Source organism: Eschrichtius robustus, chromosome 18, assembly GCF_028021215.1.
Source record: "Eschrichtius robustus isolate mEscRob2 chromosome 18, mEscRob2.pri, whole genome shotgun sequence".
NCBI lineage: Eukaryota > Metazoa > Chordata > Mammalia > Artiodactyla > Eschrichtiidae > Eschrichtius > Eschrichtius robustus.
The window spans coordinates 13320098-13341973 of NC_090841.1; the positions used below are offsets into that span (position 1 = coordinate 13320098).

Here is a 21876-nt window from a genome sequence, read left to right on the forward strand (position 1 = left end):
CCATCAGATATACAATCAGTTTTCAAATTTGCTCAATTATCTCATAAATGTTTTCAGTTTTTTTAAATCAAGAGCCAAACAAAATTCATACAATTTGGTTGGCATTTCTTTTATCCCTGGGTTCCTCCTACCTCTTTTAAATTTTTTTCTTATAATTTATTTGTTGAAGAAACCATGTAATTTGTCCTGTACAGTGTCCTAGATTCTAAATTTAGCTGACTGCACCCCCCTGGTGACATTTAACATGTTCCTCTGTTATTTCCTATAAACTGGCTGTTAGAGTTAGAGGCTTGATAAGATTCAGGTTTATTTTTCAAGAACTTACAGTAGTGTTGTATGTCTTTCTTTTTTTGTGTCAATTGTAAGGGCAATATAGTATTTCACCATATAGATTAACCATGGTTTCACTATTCACCTACATGTTGGTAGGTGAATTCACCTACATGTTGGTAGGTGAATTCACCTAATTTCATGTTATTAGAAAGGTTTCTAAAAGAACGTCTTTGAATGTAAAACTCTAATTGTATTCTGGATTTCTTCCTTTGAGAAAGTCATAGAACTAGAACACTAAGTTAAAAGTATAAGTGTTTTTAATGTAAATGGGCCAAATTATTCTTTGAATTACCTTCCCACTGAGTATGATATTGACTATTTCATCAGTAGTTCTTGTCAGTTCTAATTATTTTCATTTTAAATTTGTGAACATGATAAGGGGAAAATATTACCACATATAATCTAATTTCCTTTTTTTTTAATAAAAGGTAAACATTTGGAGAGCTTTTATTAGCCATCTATATTTTCTTTTGGAAATTATCTGTTATATACTTTGCTTACTATTTAACAGTGGGAATAATTTCTTCCCTTCTTTTTCTGGCAGAGGTATTTTGCTCGGGAAGGGAGAGAATGGTTTTTCTTAAGGAAGAACCACATTGAAAGTTCAACAGTATATGGCAAATGAGCTTTAACTCTGAATCCAAAAAGAGCAGTAACATTACTGAGCAACCGGTAAAAAAGAACATCCTCCCACCTTTCAGGGACTAAGTAGAGTTAAAATGTCACTTAAACTAAAAACAAATAAAAAACAAAAGCTTTCATTTAAAATCTCCTTTTCTTTCAGGGTAAGTCTCTAAAAGCTTTTAAGAGAGTTTTGTGTTATCTGTCATTCCAAATAAGAACTGAATCCCTGATAACGATTTATCAGGTGGAATTCATCTAAGCAGCTTTCAGAGTAGTTAGCTATTCTTCAGGAATGAAGGATATTCTTGTTTTTAAAACTTCCCATATTAGAAAATGTATGTAGACATGGAGTCTCTTTCCTTTAAGCGTCTTTCAGAGTTTGGCTGAATTTCTTACTTTTTTTTTTTTTAATTTTATTTACTATGATAGCTGGCTTTTAAAAGTGGTAAAAGATGGTACTGTATTGTATTCTAGAGAGAAATGCTTCATCAGAATCTCTCTCTCCTATTACTTTTTCAGTTAAGTGTTTTCTCACAAATTCACTGGACAGAAGAAATAGACTAGAAGAATTAGGTAAATCCAATTTACATTAACAATTATAAACAGTAACATCAGAATTAGTTCTGAAAATAAAGCACAAAATGTTAATAATTAGAGGTAATGGTTGTTGAGTGCTGAACACATGCTAAACACTCGACATACATTTAAAAAATTTTAATCATTACCTCAGGATTATGAATTTGGGCACACTGTCCTTATGTCATAGATGAGGAAAGTGAGGTGGATGGATTAAGTTGCCCAAGTTCACATGGAATTTGAATCTAGGTCTATTTGAACTCCACATCCAAAATTAAGAAACATAACGGAAACGGAAACGGAAATGGAAAAGGGCACAGGCATTTGTCCGAAAGACAAAACTGATTCCAAATGAGGTTGAGATATAGAAACAACGTTGAAACAATTTAGAAATTAGTCAAAGTCAGATAGTAAGATTAGTCATATTCACCCAATACGAACAGAAACGAAAAAGTTGATACATGAAGTAAACTAGTGAGTTAAGAAAAAATTTTATTTATTTAAAAAAAAAGTTTTGATTAAAACTATTCCCCCCCTCTTTTCCCTTAAAAGCAATATGGGTTCATTGTTAAAAAAAAAAATAAAATTAATCTAAATAATTGAATAGATATCCATAGTTCCTCCATCCAGAGACAACTGATGTTACCGTATTACTTTATAGATAGTTCCATATATAGGATGTTTAAAATTTGCTTTTTTCACTTAATCATGTATAATGAATAGCCATCCTATATAATAATGAATTTAACCACTGTAATTTAATACTGGACATTTCATATTGTTTCTAGTTTTTTTCCTCTTATTAAAAAACACTGCTGTATTTTAAAAAAAAAAAGCAAAAACCCTTGGCAATTTATTTTTATACACATTCTTAATTTTCCTAAGATAAATTTCTCAAAGTCTGGGTCAATGGATGTTAAATTATTTAAAGCTTTTGATTCATATTTCCAACTTGTTCTAAAAAATATTGTATCAATCTCCACAGTCTCAACAGATAAATTTGGCAACATTCATTCTTTTTCTCCCTTTTATTTGATGAAAGGTGCCTTGTTACTTTCCTGCCTTTTAAATTAAGAGTATTTTCGGACTTCCCTGGCGGTCCAGTGGTTAAGATTTCGCCTTCCAATGCAGTGGGTGCAGGTTTGATCCCTGGTTGGGAAGCTAAGATCCCACATGGCTCGTGGCCAAAAAACCAAAACATTAAAAAAAAAAGCAATATTGTAACAAATTCAATAAAGACTTTAAAATTTGGCCACATCAAAAAAATCTTTAAAAAAAAAAAAGTTAAATAAAAAAATAAATTAGGAGTATCTTCTCCTGACAATCATGAGGATATTAAATTTATGAAAATTTCTGTGGTTAGGAAAAATTGTGGTTGTTAAGATCAAGGTTTCAATCTTCTAGAACAGGGGTGGGAAACTACAGCCCATGGGCCAAAGTCAGCCTGCTGCCTGTTTCTGAATGACCTGTGAGCCAAAAATGGTTTTTAAAGGGTTGTTAAAAAAAAAAATGTTGCAAAAGAGACCATACATGGTCCACAGAACCTAAAATATTTACAGGCAGACCACAGAGATATTGCGGGTTTAGTTCAGACCACCGCAATAAAGTGAGTCACACAAATGTTTTGGTTTCCCAGTGCATATAAAAGTTATGTTTATACTGTAGTCTATTAAGTGTGCAATAGCATTATGTCTTAAAAAATATAGATCCTTAATTAAGGCAGTATCTGAGAAGCGCAATAATGCAAAAATGCAATAAAACGAGGTATGCCTGTACACTCTAGCCCTTTACAGAAAGAGTTTGCTGTTCCCTAAGAGATAGATACACACTTTCAAACTAGGTTCACTGGCATTAAACAAACACTTGCTCTGATAGGCAGCCCTTGCCCTTCAAAGGTTTGGGAACATACTTCGTGATCTGCTGAGAAAGACTGTTGTGAAATTTTATTACATACAATCTACCTCTTTTTATGATTTCAAGACTACCTTTTAAATTTTCTTATTCTCCTTTGTTTGATTTTCACAAAGATCTCAGAAAAATGCCTGTGTAACTGCCTGGTCTATAAAATGAATGATGTGGGAAATGAAGGGATCTCTTTTGGAAGCCTGGTCATCTTCCCACATATTGAGAGGGTGAAACAAATATACGAGGCTCTTAGACCTGACCACCTGGTCCACAAAAAAGGGAAACAGTAATCATCACATTCTTTTGTTTCAGGAACAAACAAGCCATGAATACACATATGAAAATGTCGGTGTACCAAACCTCACTTGGCCAAGGGAACTTACTTACCATACTTAGGACAAGGGAACACACAGGGTCATTAGTTAGCAATCACTCCAGATTGAGTTGTGCGTGGTTAATATCTGTTTCCTATAGTTTTTCTTAATGTAATTTTACTCCTTATCTCTTTCATATCCATTACCTTTAATTATTTATGGCCTTAAAAACCTAAAAGCCAAGCTTGTTGAAACTATGTCTAAATGAGAATTTAAGATCCAAGTCATGGCCTAAGGACTTACTCTATGATTATGGAATAAGACATCTTGTCATCTATTTGCCCTTTCATGGGTTTTTTAAATTCTATTTCGAATAGTTAAGCCAGTAAACAAGTGATCATTATATACTTTGCTTAAAAAATTACATAAAATCAAGCATATTTTTATTAAGAGGTAGAATAACTACATGTTAGGACATTGAAAAGCTAGGAGAAAAGTTTTGCACTTAAAAAAGATACAAATAAAATACTTGGAACTAAATGTAAATCCCTATTTCATTTGTTTGTCATACAAAGCTCTACTTAAATTATACACATTTACAATAGTTCCGAACCTTAAAAGAACAATTACCTTCAGAGGAGGAAGTGCAGGCAACTTTTTAAATTTTTTAAGTTCACCATGTAAGAATAATCAGACTAGAATATGTGACCTGGTTACTCTAAGAGGATTTACAAGTAAGAAGTACAGCTGACCCCTGAACAACACAGGGTTGAACTGGGCCTGTGTAGGGAGGCCGGGGGTCGGCACCCCTAACCCCCTTGTTGTTCAAGGGTCAGCTGTAGCAGCAAATTTCGTATTGTTGCAATTAAAAATAAAATCAGCTGAGAAGAAAGAAAACAGCAGAAGCCACTGAAGAACATGCTGGGGAGCCTGTCAAACCAATGCTGTAAAAGACATTTACGTTAACTTCTGCCATCTAGTGAGTCAGTCAGTCGTGTATCCACTATAGGACTTGACTACTTTGAAACCCATGTTTCTGTTTCATTATTTTCAGAACTATTCTAGTCAATTTTTATTAGGGTTTAAGGGAATATACGTGAGGCAGTGCTTATGGAATTTGTGGCTTAAATGAGTTGAGAAGGGAATACCAATTGCAATAAAGGTAGAATAAGAACCTATACCTTGAGAAACTGAAATTAAACATGCTGATGTATAATATGGATAAATTAAGAGCCACACTTCCATTCCTAAACAAAACAAAGCAAAAGAAACACAGAAACAGAAATAACAACTGTACCAGTATAAGGATGGGAGTCAAGGTTCAACGGCAACTCCTATGAAAAAACTGGTCGTATGAGGTAACAATGTCACGTTGTAACCAGATCTTCACCAGCTTCGGTGGAAAATGACCAGGATGATAAGAAAAAGAAACCTGCTATTTAAAAACTGGAATAACTACTGACAGCCCAAACTAGAGAAGACACATGGAAAAACAGCTTTAACTCTCTGAAGGGTTGTCACTAAGAGTAGAAATAGACTGTTTTGTGCAGCTACAAAAAACAGAACCAACCAAAGGGGCTGATCAAAAGGAGGCAGATTTGCATTTAATGTCCAGAGGAGCTTCATAACTGAGTTGAGATGGATGCGCTGCTTGGGCATCACTAGAGCTACACCAGCAGAGATTGAAAGTTCACTTGTCAGTTATGAAAATTTTCCAATACTGGATAAATAAATGAATTAGATCAAAGGTGCTGGGTGCAAACTACAGCCCATGGCCAAATCTGGACTGCTTGTTTTTGTAAATAAAGTTTTATTGGAACACAGGCACAGTCATTCATTTATGTACAGAGCTGAGTAGTTACAGCAGAGACTGTATGGCTTTAAAGCTGAAAATATTTACTATATGGCCCTTTATAGAAAAACTTTACCAACACTTAATTCAATAATTAAAAAGACTCCTAATTCCACTATGCAAGTTAGGCTCAGAGTATAAGCTTTCTGAGAGCAACTGACTGTTTACAAGCTTTGTTAGAATCAGTAGTAGGTAGGAGTCCCAATTCAAAAATAATGCTCACTGGGTTGACTGGAACTTTAACCACCTATCATTTACCTGTTTTCCACCACCTCCAAAAAGTGTTATATGATGCATATTGATAACAATTCTTAATAAATTGAGTTCAAACTAATTTAAATGGGTCGTGATACTTTTAAATAACCAGGCATACCCTGAGGTGCTGTAGAACAGGCTGTGAATTAACAGCTTAAACATAATCATATGCTTTAGTTCTTTAAAACTCAACATTTATAGTAACAATGCAGTAAATTGGGTTACGATTAGGAAAAAAGATGACATCAGAACTCCTTTCCTTTTCAGAGGGCCTGGATTTACAAGAGGAAGGTTCAGATTTTTTTCCAGTGTATGGTTTGGCTCACCCCCTAACTTTGGCTGAATCATTTAATTTTTCTTTGCCCCACCTCAGAATGACATAAAGGCAGCTAACAATCTGACACCTTCCACTCTCCCTCCCACTCTTGGGTCCCCAAGGTAGAGAAATAATGCGGGAGAAACATCAAGTCTCTGTAGATTCTCTGGAGAGAACTTAGCTAAATATGCATGATAAATATTAAAACTCTGGTAGAAGTAAAGCAATTTAAAATTGAGAGAGATGGACAGAATATTAAATAAGTAATTGTCAAGTGAATCTCAGAAAATCAGCAAATGTTTATAATAAAATATTAGCTCTTCTGTGGAACTGTATACAGGAATTTCACACCAAAAAAAAATCTCCTAATTGTTTAACTTATAGGTAAACATCATTTTAATTTTACTTTAGACCCCCTCTATTCTTTAATGAATATTGTTTAAACTATATTCTTATACTCACAGGCCAAGGCTGTAGATCATTCAGTCCTTTTTCTAATTTCTCAATATCTGGAAACTTTGTGGCTCCATCAGCATCTGCCATAAGGATCTTTTTTCCTCGAGAACTGAATACACCCTGGATTTTAAAAATTTCAACGAAAAGAAAGTTGCTTAAAATCAAGGTTAAATTCGGTGACATATCAGTTTGTTAAATTTGGTGACATATCAGTTTGTACTTAAAATATCCAAGAATTAAATATTAGGTATGAAATGGCAGAAAGAGGCCAAAGTTCACTGAACGCAAATTACATTGATAAGATCTTTCCAAAAGTAGCTAATGTCTATTTCATGATTTTAAAAACTTTGTGAAGTCATACTATTAATACCTTGGAAAATATCAAGATAAGAAAATAGATTTGGATAAGTTAAAGATATGCTGCATCAGTAAGAATAAAAATGTAAAATACCTATCATAAATATTATATCTGTATTGTATATGTATTATGGTGCATAAAAGGGATCAGGGGTTCCTTACAGCAGCATATGAAGAACGAAACATAGATAGCTTTGCTATGAAATACATCATAACATTTTAGATCTTCAGTATTTTTTATTATGGAATCTAAAGTATTTTAAATTAATTGTTGAATAAAGAAATGTGGAATGTCACTAAAATTTAGAAAGTATGGATATATTCAAATGTTATTTTGTTATTTGAGGCATCTGACACTTAGCAAAATTATGCCATTCAATTTTGAATTGATTGGTCTTTTGGGCAGAATATGGCTCTACGAGTGTATATTTCACCCAGAAATAAACTATGCATCAACTCTTCACTTGATCTTAGCCAAAAGGCCAAAAAGTGATTTATGCATCAACTCTTAATTTCATGGTGCATTTGAGTGAATACAGTGTGTCTTAAGTGTAAATATATTTATGGTTTGATACAGAATACAGCTTTGATGTCACTCAGCAGTGTGACTATAGATAAGATGTACGTATACAAATCTAGACAGAAATTTGATCAATTATTGTATAGTATAAGGCTACTAATTAGTATCTGTAATTTTTTTATCATATCTGTTAGAATATGGGTAAAAAAAGCAGAAATAAAAATGTTATATTTAATCTATAAACATCACATATTAAGTTTTGGAAAAGAGTAAACATTGCAAGGCACAAAATCTGTAGCTATAAGTTTGAAATAAATAAAAACAATAAAGGACTAACTATTTCAATGATACATGATAAGGCTGAACTGTAGGTTGTCATGCAATATTAATGGAAAATTGCCTTTGCCCTCAAACTTGTTTCAGCCACCTCATCTTGTTTTTTTAAAGGGGGCTTCTGAATGCCTGCTACTCTCACATCCTATCTGGATGGCCTCCACTTCACTGCTAGACTTCTTGGAAAGAGTCTAAGTCAGCTGCTCCCATTACTGTCCATTCAGTCACACCCTCTCCCCTCTGACTGTTCTTTCTGATTTTTCTTCTTCCTCATGTGCCTCTTTGCCCCAAGGCTTGGTTCTTGGCTCTCCTTTTCTATACCCTCTTCCTTGCCAATTTAATGGCTTCAACTCTCAGCTGATACATGTGGATGACTCTCACACCCTCTCCACCAGGCTATTCTGGATACCACTACTTGGCATCTCAAACTTAGTGTGGCTCAAACTCAACTAAACACACTGTCTCTTAAACCAGCTCCTCTCCCAGTGTTTCACCTCTTCTCTCACGACATCCTCCTCCTCTCAGGTACCCAAGGCTACTTACTGGTAACTCACTGCTCTCTCCAATCACCTGACACAATTCTACCTCTCATATTCGTCTTTTCCTCTTCCTCTGTTGTGTCACCATCATAACCCAAATATTCATGGTACCTTGCCTACACCACTGCGCTGGCTGCTGTCCCTCTGTCAATGGTGAAAGTCTAACAGCCCCTAGCCTAAAGTCTGTGATCTACACTCACATAACCCTTCAGCATATCTCTAAAGTCAAGCCTCATGTACCACTAGAAGCTCCTTTGTTGTGTCTTTGTTCATGTTCTCCTCTGCAAGCTCCCTGCCTCGACTTTTGCCTAGAGAATTCCTAATCCTCCTTCAAAAGTTCATCCAGAATTTATCTCCTGTGGGAAGTCTTTGCTGCTCCTCCCAGAGCATTTATACTGAAGCATTTGTAACACTAGTGAACTATGATACCTTAAGGACAGGACAGGTATCTTTCATCTTGGCGTCAAGTACCTGGCACTTAGTGAGCACTCAGATGTGGGCTGAATAAATAAATGAATGGGTGCATTTAAAGCCCATGATGATACTGCATCAATCTTATTTTCTTTTTCTCCCTTCTGCATATCCTGTGACCCTGTCAGAGCAAACTCACTGCTTCTAGTACATATCCCAAGAGAACCTACTTTTCTGTCTTTTCTTGCTCTGCTGACTGGCACGTTCTTCTCTCAAATCTTTCTCCATACGGGATCAGGGAGGTGAAGAGCACGATTTCATGGTTAAATTAACCCAAACCAAATCTTGCCTTACTATCTATGTGACCTTGAGTAAGTCACTTTACCTATCTATGTCTCAATTTCCTCATCTATATAATCAAAATAATAGGACCTTACTCACTGAGATGATGTGAGGAGGTTTAAATGTGATAATTATGTTGAAGTGGTAAATTTTTGCTGTCTAGCTCAAAATAATCAGTCAGCAAGTGGAAGCCAGTGTTCACCATCGTTGGAGGCCTGGCTTCAGGGACATATCTTTTGTGAAGTTTGCTATTTTCCTCATGTGCCCAAGGTTGCTAGTTACCTACCTAATACCTATTCTTTTCTTCTTCCTTACAAATGGAACCCTGATTTGGCCGAGAATGAAAATGTCAGAAAAAACATCTCTCAGCCTTCCTTGGAAATAGGGGTGGCCCTGTGACACTGTTCTGGCCAGTCACTGGGTGGAGCTTCTGGGAAAGTTCCTTAGAAGGGGCAAACTAACTGGTGTGCGTCTTTTGCCCTCCGCCCTTCCTGTCTGGAATGAGGAGGTAATGGCTGGTGCTCCCGCAGTCACCTTGTGTGCAGGTGGGCAGGAGGAAGAGGGAGTGAAAAGGCAGAAAGCTGGGTTCCTGAGGACACGGAGTTGTTGAATGAGCCCTGGACTGCCTACATCTAGACTTCTTTTGGAGGCACAAAATAAATAAATTAACCTCTATGTCATTTAAGGCACTGTTGTTTGGATTTTCTTTCACATATCTTGCTTTCAGATCTTTCTTTCAGTGTATCTTGATTCCTACCTGATATGCCTCTGCTGAAAGTAACCTCTTCTTTCCTGGAACTTCTACTGTACCTCATCTGTGCCTCTCTCATAAGTACAATCACTTTTTGTATTAGACTGTAAATTACATCAGGAGTGACCATATCAGATTTATCTTTTCTTTTTCGGTTGCACTGTGCAGTTTTTGGGGATCCTAGTTCCCAAACCCCTGCAGTGAAAGCACGGAGTCCTAACCACTGGACCACCAGGGAAGTCCCAGATTTACCTTAATTCACACTACCATGTTTTGCATAGCACCTTCATATAGGTTAAAACTCAATACACGAAAGCATTTTGTAAACTGCAAAAAATCATGTAATCTTATCTGGTAACTATGTCAAAGACATAAGAGACAGAGGGCAATGTTTTCAACTTTGAATAAGATAAACATTTTCCTGAGTCACCCAGTATGTTATAGATATGGCATGATATTTTTTAATTTGATCATATTATATATACATATATGCATGAAGTTATTATTAAAAGCAATTTACCACTAATTTGAAAGACTAGTATTTAACTAGCGGGCTGTAGAACATACACGTACTGTAATCTGCAAAAGAGGTTATTCAAAATACCTTTATATTTCAAATAAAAATATTGAAATTAGGTATTACCATCCTAATAGCTCCACCTTTCCCACGATTCTTCACCAGCGTTATCACTCGTACTTTGTCACTTCCATATTTCTGGCAATATTTAAAAGCTACCTGTCAAATTATATAAAAGTCAGAATAAAATCAACTTGAATTTCAAGACAGCAATATAAACTGGGTCTCTGATTTTGGCTTAAACACTGCTATTCTAATTGCCCTCTCCTTGTGACTAGATTATACCCACCGCACATTTTGGTGGCCGAGAGGAGTTGTTGAATTCCTGGTGCCAAGATCCAACACTGACCTACTAGGTCGAAGTCACAATTCACTTTCCTGCAGAGGAAACACCAGAACAGGTGTTCTGACCTGACTACTAGGTCAAAGTCACAATTCACTTTCCTGCAGAGGAAACACCAGAACAGGTAGTGGCCATCTCTTATTCTCTTGACTTTTTTGCCTAGGCTACCAAGCTGCTAGAAAAAATAAAAATAAAACCCACGCTCTAATTGACTGGCACACATTTATGATTGGGCTCCCAATACTGCCTAATGACCTGTTTACTTGTCAGCAACTGACCTTATTCCCCAGAGAAGCTGTTCGTATCCTAGACCATTTTCCCCAAATCTTCTCACTCGAATTCCTGGCTCTCAGCAGATAATCATCCATGATCTGTCCTCTTCTGAATCTTCAATCTCTTCCTCTTTGCTGGGTCCTCAGCCTCTAACATGCTCAAAACTCCAGCATCTTAAACATTTTCCTTTGACTTCACTATTATCTTAAGCGACTGCCATTACTCTTTGATCTAGTATCAAAGTCAAGAAATGGTGATCTGTATTTGCTATCAACATCTCTTTGTCCCTCATTTAGGCTTCAAGCCATTGGGGTGTGGCTCATGCCCTTTGCTTTTCCACATCACCCTCCGCAGAACCTCCTCATCAACGGCACCCTTGTCTTCTGACGCTCATTTCCATAGGCAGTCGTGAAGTTATTTTTTTTTAATTTTTATTTATTTTTGGCTGCGTTGGATCTCCATTGCTGCCTGCGGCCTTTCTCTAGTTGTGGTGAGCGGGGGCTACTCTTCGTTGCGGTGCACGGGCTTCTCATTGCAGTGGCCTCTCTTGTTGCAGAGCACGGGCTCTAGGCATGCGGGCTTTAGTAGTTGTGGCTCGCGGGCTCTAGAGCACAGGCTCAGTAGTTGTGGTGCACGGGCTTAGTTGTTCCGTGGCATGTGGGATCTTCCCGGACCAGGGCTCGAACCTGTGTCCCATGCATTGGCAGGCGGATTCTTAACCACTGCGCCACCAGGGAAACCCCCGTGAAGCTATTCTTATCTGGTGTTTGCACTCCTGTCTTCAGACTCAGCTCAAACACCATTTCTTCTTCCTAGCTTCCACGCCCATTGTCACCTTCCCCAGGGAAAAAGTATAATTCTAATAAGTATTCCTAATGCATTTTCCCATTCAACTGTTAATTCTCTCATCTGTAGATCTTCCCACTAGGAACAGGCTCAAGACTCCGGGATGCCTGAAACTTTCCTGACTTCATTATTATTAATAATCAAAGTCATGGAACCGTGATCTATATTTGCTATAAATCACTCTGCACCACTCATTCATTAATGAACTGTAGCCCCTCCTCACCTGGCTATGAGCTACTTAAAGCCAAGGATTAATATATATATATATATATACACATATATATATATGTGTGTGTGTGTGTATATATATATATTTTTTTTTTTGGCTGCTTTGGATCTTGGTTGCTGCCTGCAGGCTTTCTCTAGTTGTGGCGAGCAGGGGCTACTCTTGTTGCGGTGTGCAGGCTTCTCACTGCGGTGGCTTCTCTTGTTGCAGAGCACAGGCTCTAGGCGTGTGGGCTCAGTAGTTGTGGCATGCAGGCCCTAGAGCACGCGGGCTCAATAGTTGTGGCTCACGGGCTTAGTTGCTCTGCGGCATGTGGGATCTTCCTGGACCAGGGCGATCCCTGTGTCCCCTGCACTGACAGGTGGATTCTTAACCACTGTGCCACCAGGGAAGTCCCAAGGATTAATATTTTAGTGCCTGACACACAGCCTGGAATTGATTAATCTCAGTGAACAAGGGTAGCCACGGTCCTTTGTACATACTTTTATTACAGGACTGTGGTGGCACTGTTAACTGCTTACCCAACAAACAACACCTCTTTCCTTGCTCTTTTGGCCCCGGTCTGCATAGTGACAGTGTGTGCAGTCCTAGGAGATGAATCATGATTGGTCCAAATCCTTTTTACCATGTATTTATACTTTCCCAGCCCCTCTTGCAGGCAAGGGTGGCCATGTCACCATAGTTCTGGCTCATGGACTCTAGGGGAGGTCTGCTGGAGGGTGGGAGCTTCTTGTGAAGATTTTTATTCCTGGTTATAAAAGGAGAGAGGCACACAAGAGAATTCTTAATGTCCTGACTGTCTCAACTGCCTCAGGATTAGTGATGTTTGGAGCTGTGCCCATTTGATGATGAGGGAGTGTGTGGTAACTGAAAAGACGTGGATCCAGCCATTTGACACTGTCCAAATGCTGAAACAACAATGTCCAGACCTTCTGGCGTATGAGATAATCAAACACCTTCTATTACATAAGCTCCCCTCATGAGACACTTTCTGATGAAAATATCGAACACATTGTGCTCTATTTATCTGGAGCGTGTCTCCAGTATTAGATGTGAAGTCCTTGAAGGCAGAGGCATGGCTCCATCTTTGTATTTTAGCACCAGTCCTACTCCTTGACTCATGTTAATGGCTCAAGAAATGTCTATTCAGAGAACATTTACTTGAGTTGCTGATGTTTGTTCTGGGGTGGCAGAAAGCATTATAGTCATCGTAAGACCCAAACCAGGAAGATGAAGTCACTGGGCATGTAGCTGAGTGCACTGAAAGACACTTGACCAGGCGAGGATGAGGGCTCTTTCTAAAGGGGACGTGATCTGGCTTTGAAGGAAGCAAACACCACTGAGGCCCACCTGCTTGGCCTATACAGACACTGACACTTCACAGTATGCCCTGCGGAACATGGCAGCAGCTGACACTTGCTCACCATTTGTGAATTCAGCTCACATGGAATGCTTACCTTTCTGGCATCTTATGTTATTTGAGGGTAATAAATATCTCTGTACAAATGCAATACTCTCTTATTCTGTACTTTGGCATAAATTTTACCCCTTAGTTTAAAATTCCTTAAGAACAAGAACTATATCTAAATTTTTTCCCAGACCCCTCGGAGAGTGAAACGTGTTACAGGAAGACAATAAATACTCAACTTAGGGGAAAAGAGTTTCTTTTTCTTTTTTTAAAAAAAAACTTTTACAAACTATGATTTCAAGTTTTCTGTTTCTCCCAACCTTGGGAACAAGTGCGAACCTCTCCCTCTTGGATCCTTCCAGAGAGCAGCCTGAGACTCACATGGCAAAAGGCCTTGAAGGAAATACTCTTCAGGAAAAGCTGCTTCTTCTCAGCTGGGCTGAGGCTGCTTTGTCATCTCAGCAGTAGATGCCCGATGCTGACTTTCTACACCACTCCCTTCATATGCTAATAAACTGTTGGACAGTTGGTGTTCATCTTTCATGTCATACTATTCCAAGTGCAGCACCTACTCTTCCTAACACAGATCCACCAGTACTTCCAGGCCTCTATGCCTTTGTTCACGTTATTTTTTTCCAATTTGAATGTACCATCCTCCGTGTTCCTAGTCATCATCACCCTTAGGGGTTTAGTTCAAAAGTCACTTCTCTTTCTCTCAAATTCTTTTCAGCATCTTTCTCTTTGGCTCCATTTTTACCTGCATTACAGAAATTGGAGCCGTGCTGCCTGACTGTCCTGGGGGCTCCTTATACCAGGGGGCAGGCGCGTGTACCTGTGGGGTCCAGCCAGTGTCCAGCACTTCCTGCACAGCTGGAGTTGACCAAAATCATAACTGATGAATAATCAGGTGAACAGATATTTCCCTGTATATTTATTTTAAGATCTATTATGTTGCCATTTAACAGGAATATTAATAGCACCGTAAGTGAATCTTTTATTATAGAAACATGAGGGTCAAAAAAAACAAAATGTGAAGCAGTTGTAATAACAAAAATACTTTGATGTTGGAGAGTAATTAATCAGGATCACTGACAAGATTTAATACATGTACTACTGCAGGATTAATGCACCAGGGCCCAGCAGTTACAGGTCTAGGAATGCAGGAAGGAGAGAGGATAAACCCTAAGATACTGTCACCCCATGGGTCAATCTAGAAGGGACTGTGGGGTAGGCCAAAGGACATACCCAATCCCCAGGGGCAGATATGAAGGTGTCTTCCTATTTGCATGACTACTTTAGAAACCATAAGTTAAGGTGGAGCATACAGAAAAGAATTATGCTTAGAATAAAAGGAACCATAAATTGGTGGGCAAAGAGGGTTCCCCAGAGGCCAAGGTGAACTGTTGTTATGTGTACTCTCTCCCTATTTGGTGACCTTCCAAGCTTCCCTGGTCTCAAGGAGCAGTGGAAAGGCAGATATGTTTTCCAGCTTCCCATATATGAAATCTCTCTGCTTTTTCTACTACCCACTTATGTTAAATGGAGAGTATCTGGCACACCTTTAGGGTTCTCTGACGAGCGGAAATATGATTTTACATTTGCAAATTATTCCATCTGTTGGCAATTCTAAAAGCAAGTTTACTTACCTTTGAAGTCTCGTCTTTGCTGCCATCATCAACTACTATTACTTCATAAGTGAATGTAGGATCTTGTTTCTGCAAGAAGCAAAAATAAAATACCACAATTTGGCATGACTGCCATCAAGATTTCTAATAACGTTGTAAAGAAATTAAGAAACAACTGTTTTACAAATAACCCAATTGAAAAATGCGCAGAAGACCTTAATAGACTTTCTCCAAAGTTGACATACAGATGGCCAGTGGGCACATGAAAAGATGCTGAACATCACTAATTATTAGAGAAATGCAAATCAAAACTACAATGAGGTACCATCTCATACCAGTCAGAATGGCCATCATTATTAAGTCTACAAATAAATGCTGGAGAGGGTGTGGAGAAGAGGGAACCCTCCTACACTGTTGGTGGGAATGTCAGTTCATACAGCCACTATGGAAAACAGTAAGAAGGTTCCTCAGAAAACTAAAAATAGAATTACCATATGATCCAGCAATCCCACTCCTGGGAATATACCCGGACAAAACTATAATTCAAAAAGACACATGCACCCCTATGTTCACAGCAGCACTGTTCACAATAGCCAAAACATGGAAACAACCTAAATGTCCATCAACAGATGAATGGATAAAGAAGATGTGGTACATATATACAATGGAATATTACTCAAGTCATAAAAAAGAATGAAATAATGCCATCTGCAGCAACATGAATGCAACTAGAGATTACCATACTAAGTGAAGTAAGTCAGAAAGAGAAAGACAAATACCATATGACATCAATTATATGTGGAATCTAAAATATGGCACAAATGAACCTATCTACAGAACAGAAACAGACTCATAGACATAGAGAACAGACTTGTGCTTGCCAAAGGTGGTGGGGGGGGAGAGGGATGGACTGGGAGTTTGGGGTACTAGATGCAAACTATTACATTTAGAATGGATAAACACCAAGGTCCCAATGTACAGCACAGGGAACTATATTCAGTATCCTGTGATAAACCATAATCAAAAAGAATATTAAAAAAAAGAATGTATACATGTGTATAACTGAGTCATTTGCTGTACAGCGGAGATTAGCACAGCATTGTAAATCAACTCTACTTCAATAAAAAAAAAATTAAAAAAAAAGAAACAATTGTTTTAGTGTTGATATGTATAAATATGAACATAAATATAAGTGCACAAAGCACATAAAGGAAAAAGGCCAAGGACAGAAAGGAGACCAGAGACTGGGTGGGAGTTGAGGGTGAACAAGGACCAAATCTCCGTGGGCCTCCCGCGCTCCCCTGGCTGCCCTCCTGAGCGCCACTCAGAGGCTATGAGGTATACAAGGCAAAGCCATGAGGTCTGAAGTCAGGGGTGCAGGTTCCACGTGGCTGTGCCACTTCTTAGCTTTATGACCTCGGGCAAGTTAGCATTTTGGGCCTATTTTCTCGCAAAATAACCCACAACCTAGTCCACATGGCTGGTGTGCAGATTACACATAATAGAAGAGGCAGAGCTCAAATATAATAAGGGCTCAGTCCTCTTCCTCTTTTTTTTCCTCTTTCGATGAATCTTCTCTTTTCCCTTTACCCAAAAAAACCTAAAACAAAGTAAATCAAAACAAGGAGTTTTCTAAAAAAAAAGAAACAGCCATAAATCTTACTTATTTTCTTAAACTCTCCCAAGAGATTCCAATGGCAGCGGATACAAAAGAGGGGCACATGCTACTTTTCTTCTCTTTATGCAGAGAAAGCAGAGGAAAATAAATGAGGGGGGACTCTACAGAATAATAAAGACATACAAAATGATTTCACTCTAGTTATAGGTCTTTTTCAAATAAACATCTTACTTAAAAAGTCACAAAAGCAAAAACAGCATTGTGCTGTCATACAAAGTCTGCAGACACACTATCACTCAATTTTAAGTATATCATCAGGCAAGAAAGGATCAAAGGGGGGAGGCAGAGTCCGTAAGAGGAACATCAGCTCTCCTGTTTGCTCTGGAGGGAGTGAGCTGTCGGGCTTGCCTGCAAATGCCTGACGGCTGGCAACATGCTGAGCGCAGAGGCCAGGACCACGATGGCCCGAGAACGGCCGGCACTGCCTCTCACAGTGGATCTAGCCTGGGGTCCACAGCTTGATGACCTGCTCTAGTTTTAATTAGACCCCATACTGGACGAGAAAACACAATACCTGTCTCTCCTCTAGATAGCCCAGGGCTTCATCCATCATTACAGGCACTTAAAGAAAAAAATATATATTAAAAATTGCTTTTGAAAACGACTTGCCCAGTCCCAGAACACAGTTTACATACGGAAAATGCCTGAATAACCTAACAAGTCCTTCCTGGACTGTCCCCCAGCGGCCACTTCCACCTGGAATGTCTGTCGTCTGTTCCCTCTTGCTCATCACTTCTCTAGAACACTTCAGCCCTAGACTTGACGTGGCTGCTGACACTCATTCTTCCTCTTCTGAGCTACAACTACCAGCTGCGCACTCTCCACAGCCCACATGTATCAACGCTCTGGCCAAGTCCATACTTTAAATTTCCTTTTCTTCCCAAATTACCCCTTACCAAAAAAATCGAGTAGGGCTTACACCGTTTTTCTTCATTGTATGAAGGCACGACCACAGAAAGCTGCTTGGTAGGCGAGTCCCGTATGCTGGGTAAGGCTTCCCTCTGGCCTCTGGCATTTAAGAAGAACTTCTCATCTTCTTGTCGATGAAGGTGTGGCATCTCTGTAGCAGTTATAAATGCAACAAAGGAAATCTAAAAGCGGATATGTTAATAAGAAATTGTGTTATGTTGACCTTTTTAAACATTTGCTACATTAGAATACATCATTTGCATGATTTTTTCACCCTGGGGTGAAATATTCACTGTTTTAGTCCATTAACAATGGTCTGGAGGTGACTTCAAAATTCAAACCGGTCAGTCCCCTATTTGTGAACTGATTATTATTGCCCTTTTTTCCCTAACTAAGCATTTTCCCTAATGCTCTAGGAGGCTCTTTGTCTCCTCTCACCTGTCATTCCCCAGCCTCTGTCACCCCAGATCTAAAAGGGAACAGTCATTACAGAAGTGCCATCTACTCTGAGATGCCCTGAACTCCCAATCCCTGGTACACACACAGCGAGGCCCCAACCCACTTGGAGCCTATGTGATCGAGGACACACTGCAGGTAGAGCTTGTAGGTGAGGGCAGACCTCCCATCTGAGACCAGGTTGACCCAGGGTAGGAAGGGAAGAGTCCCCCAACCCCCAGAGTAGGGATCAGTAATGCTTAAGAATATATTCTTGATACTTATCCCAGATTTGAATTCAGAATACACTATTTTTTGGAGTCAGGTATCAAACTTGTAGGCTGTAGGCACCATCCCACTGCTAACATTATATAACCCCCTTCCATATTCAGTGGGGACCTAGCCCTGGAAATAACCATTCTTTGTAACATTGTTTCCATTGGTATACTTTCTGCTTTCAAAACAATCAACCTACCAACTTTTGGAATGCTACTCATTTGTACTTCAGTGGCCATTTATAATATTCTATTGGGTACATACTGAAATTGAATATGCTTCTGATTAGTATGAATATGAAGGCAGTATCCAGACTAGTGGTTAAAGAGTTCCTGCTCTGCACCCCTAGTGTCCAGATGGTGGTTTCTAAATTCAATTTCCTACTAAAAGTAACCAATGCTCCTAAGAAGAATGGCTGATTCAGGTCCAGGCCAGGAAATGTACAATGGTGGTCAGAGACGGGAAAGCAAGGAGGCTACCAACAATCATGACAAAGTAGCCAACTGACAGGCTCCCATTGGCCTGTGAGGGGGAAATTTTAAGCAGCAAAAAGAATAATTAATGCAATGTATTAAAACACATGAAAAATTTTATATCACGGATTCATAATGATACTAAATATAAAAAATTAGTCACCTCTGTAAGATGCCAGGGAACCATCTCATTAGTTTGAAAACTTGCCTTTTATCTTACCTTTTATATATGAAAGATATTTCAGCGTTATCGAATAGCTGAGGATGAAATTTTTTTCATTATAAAATTCCAGGTAGTACATGAAGAAGGAATGATACAGTCAGAATATTCCACTTTGCAACCCACAGTGAAATACTGAATTTAGGCAGTGATCATCAATGACTGCTAAACCATTGGGTTAATGACAAACTTTATGATCGATGGGTCAAGCTAACAACTCCTGAACCCAAGAATCCCTCTTAATACCAGAGAAAATCAGAGATTACACACCTCCTGATACGACACAAAAGGAAGTAATCAGCATCACTCACACACTTCTTTTGATTAAAACACTCAAACATGCATTTCATCAAATCTCTAGATGTAACTAGCAGTTTACAGGAAATTCAGGGAACAGAGTAAGATGTTAAAAGTCACTTAAGGGATGCAATTAGTAAAATCCAGATTGTGAGAAATTCTACAGGACAAATGACCGCTTATTAAAGAAAAGGAAAAAAAAAAAGGGAGGAGAAATTGTTATAGTTTAAGAGACTTGAGACATACCAACCAAGTGCTACGTGTGTGTGAATACTGAATGGAACAAACCAATTTACTAACACATACATGAGGCATTTGAACTGATGGGGTATTTGAAATCACTGAACAAAGTTAAAAAAAAATCTGCAATAACCTTATTGTGGTTATATTTTAAAAAGGGGGTCCTATCTTCGGAGATAAATGTTTAGGATTTACAGATAAAATGTTATGCCTTGAATTTGCTTCAGAAGTAATTCAGAAAGGAAGTGGGGTGAGGAGACAGTGGAGATATACATGTATGTGTGTGTGTGTGTATGTGTGTATATATACACACATATACATATATATTAATTTAAAAAAAAGTTCCACTAGTTGGGTAACATTTGCATACCAGCTCATCAGCTTCCTCACCAAAGGAAGCTAATGATAACATTTCTGTCAGCACTGTTTTAAAGATCAAATGAGATAATCCCTGTTGAATGCTGAATACAATACCCAACATACTGTAAGTACTCAATAAATAAGAGCTCTTATAACCACTTCCAGCTAATAGGATCAAATACTTCCAGTACAATCTCATAACGTACACATTTAAATCTGTGCAACACAGTCAACACAAGGCAGATTCAGTCTAGGATTCTGTCAAGCTCTGTCCCACCCAAAACCTGAACCCCCCCCCCCAAATCTCCATATACTACTAAGGGAAAGAGAGGACTCCTCTCTCACCCAGACACAAACCCTAAAGAAGTCAGGATACACCACTTTTTCTCTATCTACACTACTTCTAAGCCATAAATTCTGGCCAGATGGCAAAGTGGCCTTCCTGGCAATGCTATCTAGGCTGCTAACCTTAACGTCAAGGAAGCGGAAAACGCTCCATTTACTAACTAGAGGCAGGCCCATTCCAATTATATGGGAGAAAATTCACTTGGCAAATTTCCTATTACCTATGGATCAGCAAGTGCTACAATGTTTCCGCGTTTCCACAGTAACGGCAAAGAAAATCGGAGTTTGAATTCCCCTGTACTGTCTCTTTTAGAGGCAGCAAGCTTAGTGTGTTGAATTCTAGGACGTAACGACCCCCAGGCATACGGTAACACCAGGCCTTGTCTATCTTGGTCTTCCTATGTCCCTAGTGGGTCTTCCTGATCCGCTGATTTATCCAATCTGTAACAGATGGCTCTTGTCAGTGCTATCAACACTTTCTATTTGCTTAACTACACCAGGAAAGGGAGTGTCTAGAAAGCACTTTCTGGGGGCTCAAGACCTCCCCGATGGGGCCAAAACTACAGCGATTGCAGACCCGGGAGGAAATCCTGGAGAGGTCGAGGCTGAGAGGGCGGGTGGGCAGAGTCCGGGGACCAGGGGGTGACATAAGACAGGGTGGGCATGTCCCAGTAAACACAAGTACTAGGCTCTGGGCACGCAGGGATATAAAGCTCTAAAGTAAACATAAAGAACGGAAGAAAGGGGGTATGAAATTCTAGCAGAGGAAATTCTGGGGTCAAGGCTCAGATGGAAGTATGGTGTAAGGGACACGCCCAAGAGCCGGCAGCGCGGAGGAGAGGATGCCTGGGGGCCGAGTCTCCCGGAGAGCAGTGAGCCCAGGCCCGCGTCGGTCCCCAACCCCTCTCCTCACCAGAATCAGGGCTACGGCCGCCAGCGCCGCGCCGAGCACCGCCAGCTGCAGCATGAGCGGAACCATCCTCCATGCCGGCGCCGCCGCTGCCGCCGCTGCCGCCGCCCGCCCTATCCCGCGCCTACACACATGCGGAAGTGCGGCCGCGCAGCCCCGCCTCCCACCCGCAGAGAGACCCGGCCGGCCGGGCGCCCGCCGCCCACAGCGCCGCCGCGCGGCCAGACTCGGCCACGACCCGGGAGCCCGCGCCGCCCACAGCGCCCCCGCGCGGCGAGGCGAAGAATATGTAGTTGTATGGGAGGCGCTCAGTCCGTTTTGGGGAGGGCGGGGGGCAGGCGCTCTGTTCCACCGTAGTTAAGGTTGCCAGAATTGGCAAGTACAAATTCAGGATGTCCACATAAGTTGAATTTCACATAGGCAACGAATCGTTTTTTAACAGCATTATTAAAATAAAACACACCATATAACCCACGCATTTGTTTTTGGTATATTACATTAATTTTTTAAAACTGTGATAAAACATAAAATTTCCCATTTTAACCACTTTA

At 39.5% G+C, this 21876-nt stretch overlaps 1 protein-coding gene across 3 annotated transcripts in view; it reads right to left on the bottom strand.

Moving 5' to 3' along the window:
• ALG5 (ALG5 dolichyl-phosphate beta-glucosyltransferase) overlaps positions 1–21458 on the bottom strand; it is a 41037-nt gene extending 19579 nt beyond the window's left edge. The window contains exons 1-6 of one of the 3 annotated variants that reach the window (XM_068526844.1): positions 21329–21458; positions 17780–17920; positions 17375–17421; positions 15204–15272; positions 10528–10620; positions 6638–6751 (exon numbers count right to left, since the gene is read on the bottom strand). In XM_068526844.1, coding sequence (XP_068382945.1) covers positions 6638–6751; positions 10528–10620; positions 15204–15272; positions 17375–17421; positions 17780–17920; positions 21329–21401 — 537 coding nt within the window. In that variant the 5' untranslated portion in view covers positions 21402–21458. Of the gene's footprint in view, positions 1–6637; positions 6752–10527; positions 10621–15203; positions 15273–17374; positions 17422–17756; positions 17952–21328 lie in introns of all 3 variants that reach the window. The other 2 variants (XM_068526843.1, XM_068526845.1) reach the window with 2 other exon arrangements.
• Positions 21459–21876: the final 418 nt, after the last annotated feature.